The sequence below is a fragment of the Eumetopias jubatus genome, unplaced genomic scaffold (genome assembly GCF_037043125.1).
Source record: "Eumetopias jubatus isolate StellerSeaLion01/CBP00866 unplaced genomic scaffold, mEumJub1_p1.0 scaffold_9, whole genome shotgun sequence".
NCBI lineage: Eukaryota > Metazoa > Chordata > Mammalia > Carnivora > Otariidae > Eumetopias > Eumetopias jubatus.
Window position 1 is genome coordinate 32,053,603 of NW_028274815.1, and position 16,720 is coordinate 32,070,322.

At 39.2% G+C, this 16,720-nt stretch overlaps 2 protein-coding genes across 4 annotated transcripts in view; one reads left to right on the forward strand and one right to left on the reverse strand.

The window, feature by feature from the left end:
- Positions 1 to 7,755, reverse strand: part of DHX57 (DExH-box helicase 57) — a 58,089-nt gene extending 50,334 nt beyond the window's left edge. The window contains exons 1-2 of one of the 3 annotated variants that reach the window (XM_028117199.2): positions 7,721 to 7,755; positions 283 to 488 (exon numbers count right to left, since the gene is read on the reverse strand). In XM_028117199.2, the coding sequence (XP_027973000.1) occupies positions 283 to 482 (200 nt within the window). In that variant the 5' untranslated portion in view covers positions 483 to 488; positions 7,721 to 7,755. Of the gene's footprint in view, positions 1 to 282; positions 859 to 7,383 lie in introns of those variants that run through there. The other 2 variants (XM_028117200.2, XM_028117198.2) reach the window with 2 other exon arrangements.
- Positions 6,322 to 14,884, forward strand: MORN2 (MORN repeat containing 2). The gene is made up of 6 exons (XM_028117258.2): positions 6,322 to 6,327; positions 7,819 to 7,948; positions 10,494 to 10,544; positions 12,066 to 12,172; positions 12,979 to 13,115; positions 14,782 to 14,884. Exons 1-6 carry the CDS (start codon positions 6,322 to 6,324, stop codon positions 14,882 to 14,884), a joined length of 534 nt encoding a protein of 177 aa, XP_027973059.2.
- Positions 14,885 to 16,720: the final 1,836 nt, after the last annotated feature.

Sequence of the window (16,720 nt, forward strand, 5' to 3'; positions counted from 1 at the left end):
CCTGGTAACAGGAGTTACAGCAACAGTATTATATTCAATTCACAGTGTCATGTAAGTTGAAGTGAACTTCAGATTCTGACCTTGCAAAAAAAGCCGTTATTTGCCAACACGCCTCTATAAAAGGTTACAAAGTGAGAGACTGCAAGGTTTCAAAACAAGAGGAACGATTCACTTGACCGGAATTACTTGGCATTTCCCCCCTCTTCCTCTTAGCTCTCTACTGTCCCACAGATTAGGAATTGATCCCGTTTCTATATTTACACATTACAAAAGCATAATGACCTGGATGAGCGCCTCGATTCACTGAAGATGCAAAAGTCATCGCCATCATCCCACATTCTGCTCGAGGCTTTCCTATTGCCGGCACCACCACCGCCCCCGTGAGATCTGCTCGTGTGACTCCTGCCTTCCCTTCCTCCTCTAGAAGACCCTTTTCCACCTCCTTTGCCCGGCTTGCCTTTTCTTCTTACCGAGGAACTCATTTTCACCTGCAAGAGAAAAACTAATACAGACATCAGAAAACCAGACAAGTACGACAATCCTTTGTCACAGTTATGGAGAGCCCATTACAAAGAAATAAGGACGTGCACGTGTTTTAAAAGGGTCAGTCTAGGGGAAGCAGAGACAAATTGTTTTGACAAAAGCTTTACAAGCATATCCCTCTGAGGATTAATATTTAGTGAGTCTCTCTGACACAGATTTCTTTCTTTTTGTTTTTTAAAGATTTTATTTATTTATTTGACAGAGAGAGACACAGCGAGAGAGGGAACACAAGCAGGGGGAGTGGGAGAGGGAGAAGCAGGCTTCCTGCTGAGCAGGGAGCCCGATAAGAGACTCAATCCCAGGACCCTGGGATCATGACCTGAGCCGAAGGCAGACACTTAACTACTGAGCCACCCAGGTGCCCCTCTGACACAGATTTCTTAACCAGGGATGAGCAACAGAAATACACGGAGAAGTTTCAAAACACACATGTTTAAGCCCGAGTCCTACATCCTGATTTGGTTAGATTTGGTATAGGGTTTAAAAAACTCTAGTTGAAAAGAGCTGTTTTCCATTTATTTAATACGTGATTTGATAAACAAAATTCTAATTTACATATGCACTTTCAGAGATACAGACCTGGCTCAGATATTTTGCCTGGGTAGAGTGAATGTATAGAGCTTTTGTGTGCAAATGAAGTTGAGTTGTTAAACAGCTTAAAATAGAATGTTATAACTATATGATGTTTTATGTAAGCCTCATGGAAACTACAAAGCAAAAATCGACAGTACATATACAAAAGAGAAAGGAATCAAAGCATACCACTACAGAAAATCATCAAATCACAAAGACAGCAAGAGAGGAAGAAAGGAGCAAAGGATCTATAAAACACCTAAGAAACAATTAACAAAATGTCAGTATTAAGCCCTTACCTATTAATAATTACTTCAAATGTAAATAGATTAACTTTTCCAATCAAAAGACACAAAATGGCTGAATAGATTAAAAAATAAGGCCCAACTGTATGCTGCCTACAACTATATGCTGCCTACAACTTTCTGGCTTTAAGGACATCGAATGAAAGCGAAGGGATGGAAAAAGCTATTCCGTGCAAATGGAAACCAAAAGAAAGCTGGGGCAACTATACTTTTATTGGGCAAAATAGACTTTAAGGCAAAAACTAACAAGGGACAAAGATGGTCATTATATAATGATAAGGGGATTAATTCATCATGAGGATCTAACAATTGTAAATATTTATGCACAGAACACCTAAATATATAAAGCAAAACAGAATTTATAGATCAAAAAGAAAGTAAAAATGAAAATTATACATAAAACTATTTATTTTATTTTATTTTTATTTTATTTTTTTAAAAGATTTTATTTGTTGGAGACAGAGAGAGCACAAGCAGAGGGCGGGCAGAGGCAGAGGGAGAAGCAGGATCCCCGCTGAACAAAGAGCCCAATGCGGGACTCGGGGATCATGACCTGAGCAGAAGGCAGATGCTTAACTGACTGAGCCACCCAGGCATCCCCGCAGCTAGATTTAAGATAGTTTCTTAGACTTACATATTCCTATAATAAGAGAAAATAGTTGTAACTCAAGAAGTAATAAGCTACATTAAAAAGAATAAAATACCTAGGAATAAATTTAACCAAGGAGGTGAAAGAACTGTGCACTGAAAACTATAAGACACTGATGAAAGAAATGGAAGAAGACACATATAAATGGAAAGATAGTCTGTGCTCATGGATTGGAAGAATCTGTATTATTAGAATGTCCTTACTACCCAAAGTAATCTCCAGATTCAATGCAACCTCTACCAAAATTCCAATGGCATTTTTCACAGAAACAGAACAAATAATGCTAAAATTTGCACGGAGCCACAAAGACCCTGAATAACCAAAGCAATCTTGAGAAAGAAGAATGAAGCTGGAGGCATAACAATCCCTGACTTCAAACTATATTACAAAGCTGTGGTAATAAAAACAGTATAGTACTGGCATAAAAACAGACACACAGATGAATGGAACAGAATAGAGACCCTAGAAACAAACCCACATATATATGGTCAATTAATTCACAACAAAGGAGCCAAGAATATACAATGAGGAAAGAAGTCTCTTCAGTAAATCGTGTTGGGAAAACTGGACAGCCACATGCAAAGGAATGAAATTAGATTATTATCTTACACCACACACAAAAATGAACTCGAAATGGATTATAGACTTAAATGTAAGACTTGAAGCCATACAACTCCTACAAGAAAACATAGGCAGTAAACTCTTTGACATCAGTGTTGGTGATGATTTTTTGAACCTGACTCCAAAATCAAAGGCAACAAAAGCAAAAATAAAAAAGTGGGTAAACTAAAAAGTTTCTGCAAGCAAAGGAAAACATCAACAAAATGAAAAGGCAACCTATTCAATGGGAGAAAATATTTGCAAATCATGTATCTGATAAGAAATTAATATCTAAAATATATAAAGAGCTCATACAACTCAACAGTAAAAAACCCCAAACAATTCAATTAAAAAACTGGCAGAGGATCTGAATAGATATTTTTCCAAAGAGAACATACAGATGGCCAACAGGTACATGAAAAGATGCTCAACATCACTAATTATCAGGGAAATACAAACCAAAACCACAATGAAATACCACCTCACACCTGTGAGAATGGCTATTATCAAAAAGACAAGAAATAATGAGTGTTGGTAAGGACGTGGAGAAAAAGGAACTCTTGTGCACTGTTGGTAGGAAAGTAAATTGGCATAGCCACTATGGAAAACAGTATGGAGGTTCTTCAAAAAATTCAAAATAGATCTACCATACAATTCAATAATTCCACTTCTGGGTGTTTACCCAAAGAAAATGAAAACGCTAATTCAAAAAGATATACATATAGATATATACAATGGAATACTATTCAGCCATAAAGGAGAATGAAATATTGTTATCTGCAACAACAAGGAAGGACACTAAGGGCATTTTGCTAAGTGAAATTAGTCAGAGAAACACAAATTCATACAATCTCGTGCATGTGTGGAATTTAAAAACAAAAACAACAAAGCTCACAGATAAAAAGAACAGACTGGTGGTCGCCAGAGATGGTAGGTAGAGGGTGGGTAAAATGGGTAAAGGGGGTCAAAAGGTACAAACTTCCAGTTATAAAATAAATAAGTTATGGAGATATAAGGTACAGCATGGTGACTATAGTAAATAATACTCTATTGCATACTTGAAAGTTGCTAAGAGAGTAAATCTTAAAAGTACTCATCACAAGAAAAAAAATTTTTGTAACTATGTATGGTGGTAGATGCTAACTACTAGACTTACTGTGGTGATCATTTCACAATATATACAAATGACAAATCATTATGTCATATACCTGAAACTAATATAATGTTATATGTCAATTATACCTCAATTAAAAAAAATGATCCAACTATATGCTATTTATCACTTTAAATTCAAAGAAACAAATAAATGAAAAGTAAACAGATGGTAAAAGATAAATTATGCAAACAGCAACCACAAGAAAGCTGGAGTGACTGTGCTAGTATCAGACAAAATAGACTTTAAAGCAAAAAAAAAAATGTTACTAGAAATAAAGGACATTTCATAATGATAAAGGGGTCGATCTATCAGGAAGATATAACAATGATAAATATATATGCACCTAATAACAGAGCACCAAAATACATGAACCAACAACTGATATAACAGCAAAGAAGACAAAATTCCTCATGAAGCTTACCTTCCAAAGGGTAAGACACAAATAAACAAATAAATAGATAATATCAGTTAAACAGAAAAAGAAAAATCCTAAGACTGTTATTTTAAAGACAGTTGTCAAGTAAGGCCTCTCTGAGATCATGTTTGAGCAGACACCTGAACAAACTGAATGAGCCATGAAATATTTGGGAAAAGAATATTCTGAGGGGAGGGTGCCAGGTCCAGAACATCTTCAATGCACTGAGCTGGACAAACAGAGAGAAGTCTGATGGGTCTGTACTGAAGTGAGGAGAGGGGATGAGGTCAGAGAGCAGAGAAGGCCAAGAAAAAGTTGGAAAAAGGGGGAGCACTGAGAAGAGAGGCAAGAGAGAAGAGGTTGTTACCTCAGTAAATCCTGTAGGCCACAAAGCTAACATTGCATTGCCACAGTAAAGATCTGGTTGGGTTTAGTGTTTGAGTTGCAGTTATTGCCAATTTAGGCTAATACTTGACTGAAGATTTTACACACAATATTTTTGGCCACCTCTGCTCCAAACAACAGAATGAATTTTCTTAAAGTGAGCTTAGTTTCTTTTGGTGATTCATGTTTGTACATAGATTCTGTGATCCCATTTCATACTGCATCATACAGGAACACTTTGTATAAATGAATTGCTTTTTGTTTTCATATTATTAGTAGTATCATGGTCCCATTGCATGCCTATTAACCTCATAAATGTGTCATTAGTCTTTGAAAAAAAATATGTAAATATGTATGTGTAACATGAGAATTTCTCTCCAAAGCGGGGCTTAAAGTATTTTGGAAAAGTTTGACAGAGTCTATCATGTGAATTCAGATTTACCTCAATGCCAAGAATTATGTTTAGATAGGAAAAAAGAAACTTGTTTTGATCTCAGATAGAAAAATAGATTGCTTTGGGTTTTATGTAGCTTTAGATTTTTAAAAAGCTAGAATTTAATCTGTTTAGCTAAGATTAGGAAAAAAAATTTTTTTGGAAAATTTTTTTAAAAATTCTAAATATGATAGTAAGTCACTAAAGAGCCGAGGCAAAAGATGGCTAAGACTGACTCATGTTTTAAAACAATTACGCTACCTGCTTCATGAAGAATAAAGAGACTGCAGAGGGGTGAGGAGAAGCCAGGAGGCCAACTAGAAAATTACTGCAGTTGTTCAGGCAGAACAAATACAGAGAAAATACAGTGGGCGGGACTAGGGTGGGAGCAGCAGAGTTGAAAAGTGGTCACAGATTCTGAATGTATTTTAAATGTAGATGAATTAGATGAAATTTGGCCCAGGTTAACTGGGTAAATAGTGGTGTCATGTGCTCAGAACTGGGATATTGGGGAGGAAAATATCGGGGGAGGGGTGTCACAAGTTCAGATTGGATCTGTTACATTTAAGATGTCAACCAGATACTCACGTGGAGACATATTGAAGGTAGTTGAATATACAAGTCTGCATTAAGGGGAAAGGTAAGATTATTTCATTTAACCGTCTAAAAATCTAGTACGGTAAAGATTATTTTCTATATTTTATAGAAGAGACTAGAGCACAGATAAATTATATGAGTTGTCTAATGCCACCTAATGTATAGAAGCAAAGTCTGGAGCCAGGGTTTGAAACAATCTGACACCAAAGCCAAAATTCTTTCTACCGTATCTCTTCCTCCTCACCACACACGTACCTTATATCTTCAATTCAAAGTTTAATGATAAACAAGACCCCCTTTGATTTGTGCCTGGGTCTTAATTTATAAAAGTGACAACAAGGAGAGGTCAATGCCACCAAAAGGAAAGTTTAATGTTATTCACCATTTGGCCAGAAAGGAGAGAGGTATATCATGCCATGCCAGGCCAGGCCCCAGAAGGAGGTACCAGTGTCAGTCAGGAGGCACAAAAGAGCCAGGGGAAGGCAAAAGCCACAGCCTTTATTAGGGTTTCCGCAGGAAAGGCAGGGCTGAGTAAACAGTTTAGGACTGGCCAGTTAAAATAATTCCAGCAGGCTTTGGGGCATAGGGGCTGTGCCTAGTTGCCTGTGACCTGGCCCTGGGTTGATTTAGGGGGAGGGAGGAATTGGCTTGAGGTGCAAAAATTAGATGGAGGTAGGTGGCTGGGGGTTGGTCTGCATATGAAAGGTATGTTCACAGGTCAAAGTGAATTAGCTATCTCTAGGAAGGACAGTTTCTTCCTGTCCAGGTAGGCCCCCAATGTGTCAAAATATAATAAAATATGGAAAATAAAAAATGATTAATATACTTTTCCAATCCAAATTTCAAATCCCTTCATTGCAAGTTTCCTGAGTCCAGATCTCTTAGATAAGAATATCATAAGAAGCCCAACTACCTCAAATTCTTCTGTAGAAACAGTGGTACTTAAACATATACTCACACAAATGTAGGGTCGTTTAAAGCTTAACAGAAGACCAAAACAATCAGACAAACTGAATTCTGTAAAGTTGTGCATCAATAATTATCTATTACTTCTAGAATTCGGACAAAGGGAAAAGATACACAAATCAGACAGAAACATCAGAGCTTCAGCTCAAAAAACACCCAGTCCAGGGAATTTTGTGTAAGTAAAATACATTAGGAAAAAAGCAAGAAGATAATGTGCTTTGATTTTTAAAGAGTGGCTAGCCAACCAGACTGCGCCCCAGCTAGTTTGCCTAAAATAATGATCAACAACTTGTCTCACACCAACCCAGAAAATCTCACCTTTACAACCTGATCTGAGATCTGCTCTCAAAACGTTGAAGGAAGGCTTGCTGGCTGTATCCAATACAATTCAACCCAGATGTTTTCAAGGGAATGGGAATTAGGTTGTATAATCTACATGTATTAAATTTCAGCATTCTATTCCATTTAGCCTGAGAAGATTCCAACTATTTTTCTTCACCGTGGACGCAGGGACCTAAGTTTGGCTCAAAGAGGATCCTTTGTTTCAAACGCAGAACAGGCCCCCAGGAACAGAATCACCAAACAGGACACTGAAAACTGATCACACACCACTCCCTTCCCAGGCAAACCTCTGACTGACCCCATATAACCAGCTCCACGCAGATACCTACACCTGGTACCTTTCTTCCAGCATACACTCAGTTCGAGACGGTGACAAGAGACAGGAAAGGAAACCCGAGCCTCTCCAATGTAATCCTTTACCCCTCTCCGAGCTGAATTCCGCTCCCTCGCCTCCAGCCTGGGCGCGGACAACCCGGGATCCTGCTGGTCCAGACTCCCAGGCCCGAGCCAGCCTGCCTGGATCCCACCCGGCCGGATGCTCCTCAGACCCTGACCACCCCCCGAGAGGAAGGTGGTAGCAGGGTCCGCACACTGACAACCAGGGCGGCGCGCAAACCACGCACACAGGCACACATCCCTTGTCCGCGGAACGGGAGGCCGTGGCGGGTTCGAAGCGCTGCTTCCCGGGGCGGCTGTCAGGAGGGAGGGCTTAGGCTGAGGGGTGCCGCCAGGGCTTCGCCACCCAGCGCGATCTCACCTAGAGCGGCTCCGCCGCGGCCCTGCTGCAGCAGCACAACCTCCTGCCTTCCGATTGGCTCAGCCTCTGTCCCTCGCATATTCGCTTCCGGGTGAGAGGTGACTCGTCGCCCCGGCAACCGAGTCGCTCTCTGCGCGGAGTTAGCGCTTCTTTCCCTCAATGCCATAGAGCTGGCGGCCCAGGAGGAACTGCAGAGTCAAGAAAATATCTGCAACACACCTCTGTCGAGTGAGTGCCCCTCCTCCCAATGCCCCGAGCCGGGAATTCACCTCTAAGTAGAACTCGCATTAAGCCAGAGCGTGGACACTGGTAGCTCCTGTGTGGCTGTGACTTATTTCCTGATCGTCTACACTGGGGATGGCGTGGGGACACGGAGACCCCCCCACCCCGTCCTGGGAATCAGAACACCTGGATTCCAGCTCTGTTTCGGCCGTAGACTCGCTGTTGTGACATCTTAGGCAAATGCCATCCTCTCCAGATTTTTCCTCTACGGTGCTAAATGGTTTCCATCTCTTACATTCCCTCTCGCTCTAACATTACAAAGTTTCCAGTGTGGAACCATTTAAGGGCATTTGAAAATAGTTTGGTTTTTCTGTATGATCAGCTTAAGTACCCTGCTTAATAAGCATTTAAAGCCTGGGGCGCCTGGGTGGCTGAGTCGTTAAGCGTGTGCCTTCAGCTCAGGTCATGATCCCAGGGTCCTGGGATCAAGCCCCACATCGGGCTCCCTGCTCCTCGGGAAGCCTGCTTCTCCCTCTCCCCCTCCCCCTGCTTGTGTTCCCTCTCTTGCTGTGTCTCTCTCTGTCAAATAAATAAATACAATCTTTAAAAAAAAAGCATTCAAAGATTGCTTCCCAAGTGCCATTTATTCACTAGACATTCAGTTCCTACCTACAAGTACTAAGCACCTACCACTAAGTACTACTATGCTGGACACTAGAGTGAGAAAAAAAGATTTGACTAATCCCTGATCCTTGACCTAGACGAGGTGGGTATTGTGACTGGGGATTCCAGAACAAACGTGTTATTTTAACAGGGTTCTAAGTACTACAGTAGGGATCGGCCCAGGGTGCTGTGGAGACTCCTAGATGAGTCTGGGGGTAAGGGTGATATGAAAGGGTTGGCTCAAGTGATACTTGTCTTTTTCTTTGTGCCTTTTCTGGGAAAAAATTGCAACTTTGTATTCCAGTTCACCAATTTACTTTTCAGTTGTATCCATTATGCTATTCAGTCATTACCCCAATTATGTTATTCATTTCCTAGATTGCTCATTGGTTCTTTTTCATAACCACCTATTTCTGTCTCAAGGATACTATACTCTCCCTTTCTCTCTGAAGATGTTACAGTATTTTAAAGTCTTCTACCTACTGTGTTATGTTTCCTCAAAGGGGATGAGCCTCTGGTCTTTCTCGATTGGCACTTAATTTTTAAGTAAAAATGTCAGTTCTCTTGCCCCACCCATAGAGATTTTGTCAGTAGTTTAGGAACTTGCAGGCATCCCAAATAATTCCGAGGCACGAGCCACACTTTGAGTAACTTTCTGGTAGACTCTTTAGTCCCAGAAGTTAGAATTTACTTATCTTTTCTATATATGTTTTCTTTGGTATTGGAAAAAAATAATCTTTTTAAAAGATTTTATTTATTTATTTGACAGAGAGAGAGAGATAGCGAGAGAGGGAACACAAGCAGGGCGAGTGGGAGAGGGAGAAGCAGGCTTCCTGCCTAGCAGAGAGCCCGATGCGGGCTTGATTCCAGGACCCTGGGACCATGACCTGAGCCGAAGGCAGACACAACGACTGAACCACCCAGGCGCCCCTGAAAAAAATAATTTCTAATGATTTGGTCCACTAAATGTCCCCGGGCTTTGAGGCATAGATTCCCCTCAGTGCTTTCTTTTGACCTGCTCTCCATTCCAATCTCATTCTGTTTAGACAACCTTGCCCCTACCTCTCCCCACTATCATTTACTATCTTTATTTTCTATTCCCTCCTTCTGCCAATTCCTCACTTCACTTTACCTCTGTGAGGGCATCAATAGGTCATATAGGCTACTCAAGAGAAATAAAAACATATATCCACACAAAAACTTATACATGAATGTCCATAGCAATGTTCTTCATAACAGCCCAAATTGGAAACAACCCAGCTGTCCACCAATTGATGAATGGATAAACAAACTGTTATTTCTGTACAGTGGACTATTATTTGGTGATAAAAAGGGATGAAGTACTGCTACATGCTACAATATGGATGAACCTTAAGAACATTATGCTAAATAAAAGAAGCCAATCATAAAGGACCACATACGGTGTGACTCCATTTATAGGAAATGGCCAGAATAGGCAAATCTATAAAGACAGAAAGTAGATTAGTGATTGCTAGGGGCTAGGGCTGGGCCTGGGGTGAGGTGGGGCTGGGCATAGAGAAGAGGTGGGAGTCGAAATTAGGGGAACGAAGACTAACTGCTAACATTCTAAAATTAGATTGTGGTGATAGTTGCATACCTCTTGATATGCTAAAAAAACATTGAATTGTATACTTTTAAAGGGTAAGTTTTGTGGTATGTGAATTATATATTTATAAAACTATTATAATAAATAAATAAAAATAGATCATCTAGACAAAGTTACTCATTTCCCCAGGACCCTACACTAGACAACGGAAATGCCAAGTAATCATGCTTGTAATCATATGAAGTGAGTCAGTTTGGGTAGCTCTTAAAGCACATACAATTATTTAAGTTTATGTGACTTTTCTTAAATCTTTTATAACAGCTGCTGAAGTGTATAAGATAAACTTTATATTTCCAAATGGAGACAAGTATGGTAAGCAAACATTTCAATTACTTTTTCTATCTAGACTAAAATTAAATAGCTTAAGGGGTGGTTGAGGTGGAAAGAGCCGAGATGCCCTTCAACAGATGAATGGATAAAGAAGATGTGGTCCATATATACAATGGAATATCACTCAGCCATCAGAAAGGGTGAATACCCAACTTTTACATCAACATGGATGGGACTGGAGGAGATTATGCTAAGTGAAACAAGTCCAGTGGAGAAAGTCAATGATCATATGGTTTCACTTAATTTGTGGAACATAAGGAATAGTATGGAGGACATTAGGAGAAGGAAGGGAAAGATGAAGGCGGGGGGGAAATCGGAGGGAGAGGTGAACCATGAGAGACTATGGACTCTGAGAAACTAACTGAGGGTTTTAGAGGGGAGGGGGGCAGGGAATGGGTTAGCCTGGTGATGGGTATTAAGGAGGGCACGTACTGCATGGAGCACTGGGTGTTATACGAAAACAATGGATCATGGATCACCACATCAAAAACTAATGATGTACTGTATGGTGACTAACATAACATAATAAAATAAAATTAAAAAAATAAAATGCCATTGTAAAATTTTAAAAAATGTAAAAAAAGAAAAAATAGCTTAAGAGTAAAAAAAATGAGGCACACCTGGGTGGCTCAGTCGTTAAGTGTCTGCCTTTGGCTCAGGTCATGGTCCCAGGGTCCTGGGTCGAGCCCCGCATCGGGCTCCCTGCTTGGCGGGAAGCCTGCTTCTCCCTCTCCCACTCCCCCTGCTTGTGTTCCTTCTCTCGCTGTGTCTCTCTGTCAAATAAATAAAATCTTTAAAAAAAAGTAAAAAAATGAGACTGTAAATTTTGTAAAATAACTATTGGGATATTAACTCCATTAAATAAAATGACATAGAAATACTAATAGACAGACAGATTTAAAATTTTTTTTTTAAAGATTTTATTTATTTGACAGAGACACAGAGAGAGAGGGAACACAAGCAGGGGGAGTGGGAGAGGGAGAAGCAGGCTTCCCAAGGAGCAGGGAGCCCGATGTGGGGCTTGATCCCAAGACCCTGGGATCATGACCTAAGCCTAAGACAGATGCTTAACAACTGAGCCACCCAGGCGCCCCGACAGATTTTAAATTTAAATTCTAATGTTAAGTCTAGACAGTATGCCTTGGAAACCTATGTATGGGATCTGTCAGTCTTCCTGGCCAGTGTGTTTTAATGGTTACATGACCTTCTAAGGGGCGCCTGTCTGGCTCAGTTAGAAGAGCATACAACTCTTGATCTCGGGGTCGTTGAGTTCGAGCCCCATGATGGATGTAGAGGTTACTTAAATAAATAAATAAGCTTAAAAACCAAAACAAGACTCCTAAGTCCATGGAGCTCCTTTATCTCTGCCTCATTGGTTTCAATGCTAGGGAGCCAAAGAGACCCATAGGGGTACAGTTATGATTAGTCCTGAACATACTTTATTACCTAGTCTAACAAGGTTCCCATTCATAATGGATTACAATATATTTCTCTCTTGTTTAGATGGTGACTGTACAAGAACATCTTCTGGAATCTTTGAGAGAAATGGAATAGGTATTCATACCACTCCTAATGGGATTGTCTACACAGGAAGCTGGAAAGACGACAAGGTATTGTTGTAATATTGACAGTGGATAAGTAAGCCTATTGCTTAAATGATTCCTGGCATTTCACCATTAATGAAAAACACATGTGAGTAGACTGTATGATAAACTGATATGAACATAGGAGTGATATTAAAGTCATACAGGTTTGTCATCTTTTTTTTTTAAGTTTTATTTGTTTAAGTAATCTCTACACCCAACATGGGGCTCAAACTCACCCCCCCCCAAGATCAAGAATCACATGCTCCTCTGACCAAGCCAGCCAGGCCCCCTGTCATCTTTATTACCATCTTTCTCATCTCCTATTCACTGAGTAAAGCTAAATGCATTACATAATTTACTCATCTAATCCTCACAGTACCTCACGAGGTAGGTACCATTAATGCTCCTATTTTACAAATGAAGGAAATCAGGCTCAGGTTTCTTGCCCAATGAGTGATGAAACCAGATGTGGATTCAGGTGTGCTTGAATACAAATTTTTATTACTAACAACTTCTTTGCACTGTTTCCTGGGCTAACTAAATTGGTTGTCCTTTAAGATTTTTGATATATTCAAGATGTCTTAAGGATCCTATTATCATCATCATGGACCCCCTAGATGTTCAAATGCCCCAGATTAGGAACATTTGACTTGGTGGGCTTCAGAGAGGGATGCATTTGAAGGACAATGATCAATGGTAAATGTTGTCTTATTTTTGTGGAAATAAAGTGTGATACAATGATAGATTAAATAATAACTAAGTGGATGATAGACATATATATATAGAAACTGAATGTTAATTACTGAGGTCATTTCCTTTGTTACAAACAGATGAATGGTTTTGGAAGGCTTGAGCATTTTTCAGGAGCAGTGTATGAAGGACACTTTAAGGACAATATGTTTCATGGATTGGGGACTTATACATTCCCAAATGGGGCAAAGTATACTGGAAACTTCAATGAAAATAGGTAGGCTTAAAATAAAAAGTCATTGTAGTTCTAAAAGGTTCTTTTCAGGCATTTTTGCTTAAATATTATATTTAGTTAATGCTAAATATTCTTTTGTAATACATTTCATTAAAATATATTTATAGTATATTTATTAAGAATTGTTGGATTAAGGGCACCTGGGTGGCTCAGTTGGTTAAGCGTCAGATTCTTGATTTCAGCTCAGGTCATGATCTCAGGGTCGTGAGTTCCAGCCCTGCACTGAGCTCTGAGCTGGGCGTGGAGGTTGCTTAAGATTCTTTCTCTCCCTCTGCGCCTCCCACCACCTCCCTTCCTCCCTGTTAAAAAAAAAAAAAATTGTTGGGTTATTTTCGGGGTGAAATGTTATAAACAGAGGCTAAGACCATCATGAGCCTCCAAAAGAAAATATTCTTGTTGATAACCTATTAGACTTTTCATTTATTTCCTCTTATCTCTCCTATTGCTATAGAACTTTTTGTCATCAGCTTGGAAATGGAAAGCTTGTCACAATTACTGAGAAAATTTAGGCCAAAAATTCTATATATCAGGATGTAAGAAGTATATCCTGATAAGCTTTGTTTTTTCTTAATTTTAGAGAGGGAGGGAGGGGCAGAGGGAGAGGAAGAGGGAGAATCTTAAGCAGGTTCCACACCCAGCATGGAGCCCGAAGCCAGGCTCAATCTCACATCCTTGAAGCCATGACCTGAGCCGAAATCAAGAGTTGGATGCTTAAACAACTGAGCCACCCAGGCACCCCTATCCTGATAAATTTTTTTAAAAAGCAGCCTTGAGGGATAATTTCAAAATTGTTTATTGGATTTTGACCTGATATATGTTTGTATTTTTACTAAGCTAATTTTTAAAGTGTAAGCAAAATTAGTTTTCAAATTGTAGAAATGTACTCACTGTGGTCCTTTCTGAGCTTATGCTTGAAGGAAAAAGAAACGTGAAATGAAATAAAAGCACACTTTTACAAGCTTAATCTTCACACTGAATACCATGCCATATAATCCAGAGGTTCATGTTCATTTACAAATATCCCTTTATTTCCAGAATTGAAGATACAACCTAATTGTCATGAAGTGGTTGATATAAATACCTTTTGAGGAGAGGAGAAAAGTGTTCACCTTTTTTGACTCCCAAGTCTGTGCTGATAACGCAAACTTTTTCCACTGATGTTAATGAAAGGAAAAAATGTAACCCACGGCATAAGTCTGTTTGTTTATGTGAAGTACATTTTCACTACTCCCGAGAGTCCAAGAAAATCCCGCATAGAGCATAGCACCTCACACAGAGTTGATGGTCAATAAATATTTGTTGAATAAATGAATGAACTAATATGAACTTTTCATTTTTTAACTGATTGTTTTGGTTTTGTGTAAACTGAGTGTAAGTGATCCTAAAATCTTGGACACCAGAATTTGTATGATAACAATGTTTGTTTGGAATAGTAATGGTTTTGGTAGGATATGAAAGCAGGTTGCTGAATTCTATTTTACTTTATTTCATTTTATTTTATTTTTAGGATGCTGAATTTTAAATCAAAGTTTGAAAGTGTAAAGATATAATTCTTCAGGCATAGAGTATAATATGCTAGACAATCTTATACCTGGACTGTAAATTCTTGGTCTTGGTTACTGAACATATTTATTTTTCACTATTGCAGGGTGGAAGGTGAAGGACAATATACTGATACTCAAGGACTAGAATGGTGTGGTAACTTTCATTTTACTGCTGCTCCGGGCCTGAGACTAAAGCTCCACATGTAGTATATTCTGCATTAAAGTTTTAATGTGGTAAACTGAAACTTTTAGGTATAAGGAAAACTTAGTCATCTGAAATATCTTCATATACTACCTCTATATCATAATTTTGCCAATAAAACCATCTCTCAACGTCTTTTTGAACTTTATATTCATTATCTTATAATTAGTTTAAAATAAATGATGTGGGATGCCTGGGTGGCTCAGTTGGTTGAGTGTCCAACTTTTGATTTTGGCTTAGGTCATGATCTCAGGGTCATCAGATCGAGCCCGGCATTGGGCTCCGCTCTGTGTGTGGAGCCTGCTTAAGATTCTCTCTCCCTCTCCCTCTGCCTCTCTCCTTGCTCTCATGCACATACTTTCTCTCTCTCTCTCAAATAAATCTTTTTAAAAAATTAAAAAAAATTATGTGATTCATTTTAATAAACACAGCAGAACTATCTAAATCTTGGCAAAGTCAATTTCCAATCCTGTGCCTGAGTTTTATCATCTTTAAAAAGCATATCTGTGTGTTAAAGGGAACTATCAAGGAAATGAAAAGAATCCACAGAATGGGAGAAAATATTTACCAATCATATATCTGATACAGATTTAGATTCCAGAGTATATAAAGAACTCATATGTAAATACATATAAATAAAAATACAACCCAAGGGGCACCTGGGTGGCTCAGTCGGTTAGGCGTCTGCCTTTGGCTCAGGTCATGATCCCAGGGTCCTGGGATCAAGCCCCGCATTGGGCTCCCTGCTGAGCAGCTTCTCCCTCTCCCACTCTCCCTGCTTGTGTTCCCTCTCTCACTGTGTCTCTCTCTGTCAAATAAATAAATAAAATCTTAAAAAAATAAAAAAAATACAACCCAATTAAAAAATGGACAAATGATTTGAATAGACATGTCTTCAAAGAAGATATGCAAATGTCTAATAAAGAAATGAAATCATTACTCTTTAGGAAAATGCAAATTAAACCCACAATAAGATAGCACTTCACAATCACTCAGAGGCTATATTAAAAAAGACAGACAATAACAAAGATTGGCAATGATAGGGAGAAATTGGAAACTGCCAACATTTCTGGTGGAAATATAAAATGGTAGAACTGCTATGGAACAGTTTTTCAAAAAGTTAGACATACAGTTACTGTATGAACCAGCAATTCCTAACTATGTCCCCCAAATAAATCGACCTGTATGGGAATTATTCATAACAGCTCAATATTGGAAACAACCCAAATGTCCATCAACTGATGAATGAATAAACAAAATGTGGTATATCCATATAAAGGAATATTTTCAGCCATAAAAAGGAATAAAATACTGACACATGCTACAACATGAATGAACCTTGAAAACATTATACTAAGTGAAGGGAGCTGGTCACAAAAGGCCACATATTGTACGTGAAATGTCCAGAATAGGCAAATCCATAGAGATAGGGAGTAGTTGCTATGGGAAGGAGGAACTGGGAGGCATGGGGTTTCTTTTTGGGGTGATGGAAATATTCTAGAATTAGTGGTGATGGTCGCACAACCTCGTGAATACTAGAAACCATTGAATTTTTCACAATAAAAGGGCAATTTTTATGTGTGGTATGTGAATTATATTTCATTTTTTTAAAAAAGTAGATCTATGTGTCCTCACCTATTCTATGCCAAGGAAGCTTTTTTACCTTTTAGATAATACAGTTTAAAAATTACCAGAAGGGCGCCTGGGTGGCTCAGTCATTAAGCGTCTGCCTTCGGCTCAGGTCATGATCCCAGGGTCTTGGGATCGAGTCCCACACATCGGGAAGCCTGCTTCTCCCTCTCCCACTCCCCCTGCTTGTGTTCCTGCTCTCACTGTCTCTC

Bases quoted from the DNA above. Each gene is read 5' to 3' on its own strand.
- MORN2 (XM_028117258.2), top strand. The intron at 10,545-12,065 runs GTAAGCAAACAT...TCTCTTGTTTAG, and splicing joins TCCAAATGGAGACAAGTATG to ATGGTGACTGTACAAGAACA. The intron at 12,173-12,978 runs GTATTGTTGTAA...TGTTACAAACAG, and splicing joins GAAGCTGGAAAGACGACAAG to ATGAATGGTTTTGGAAGGCT.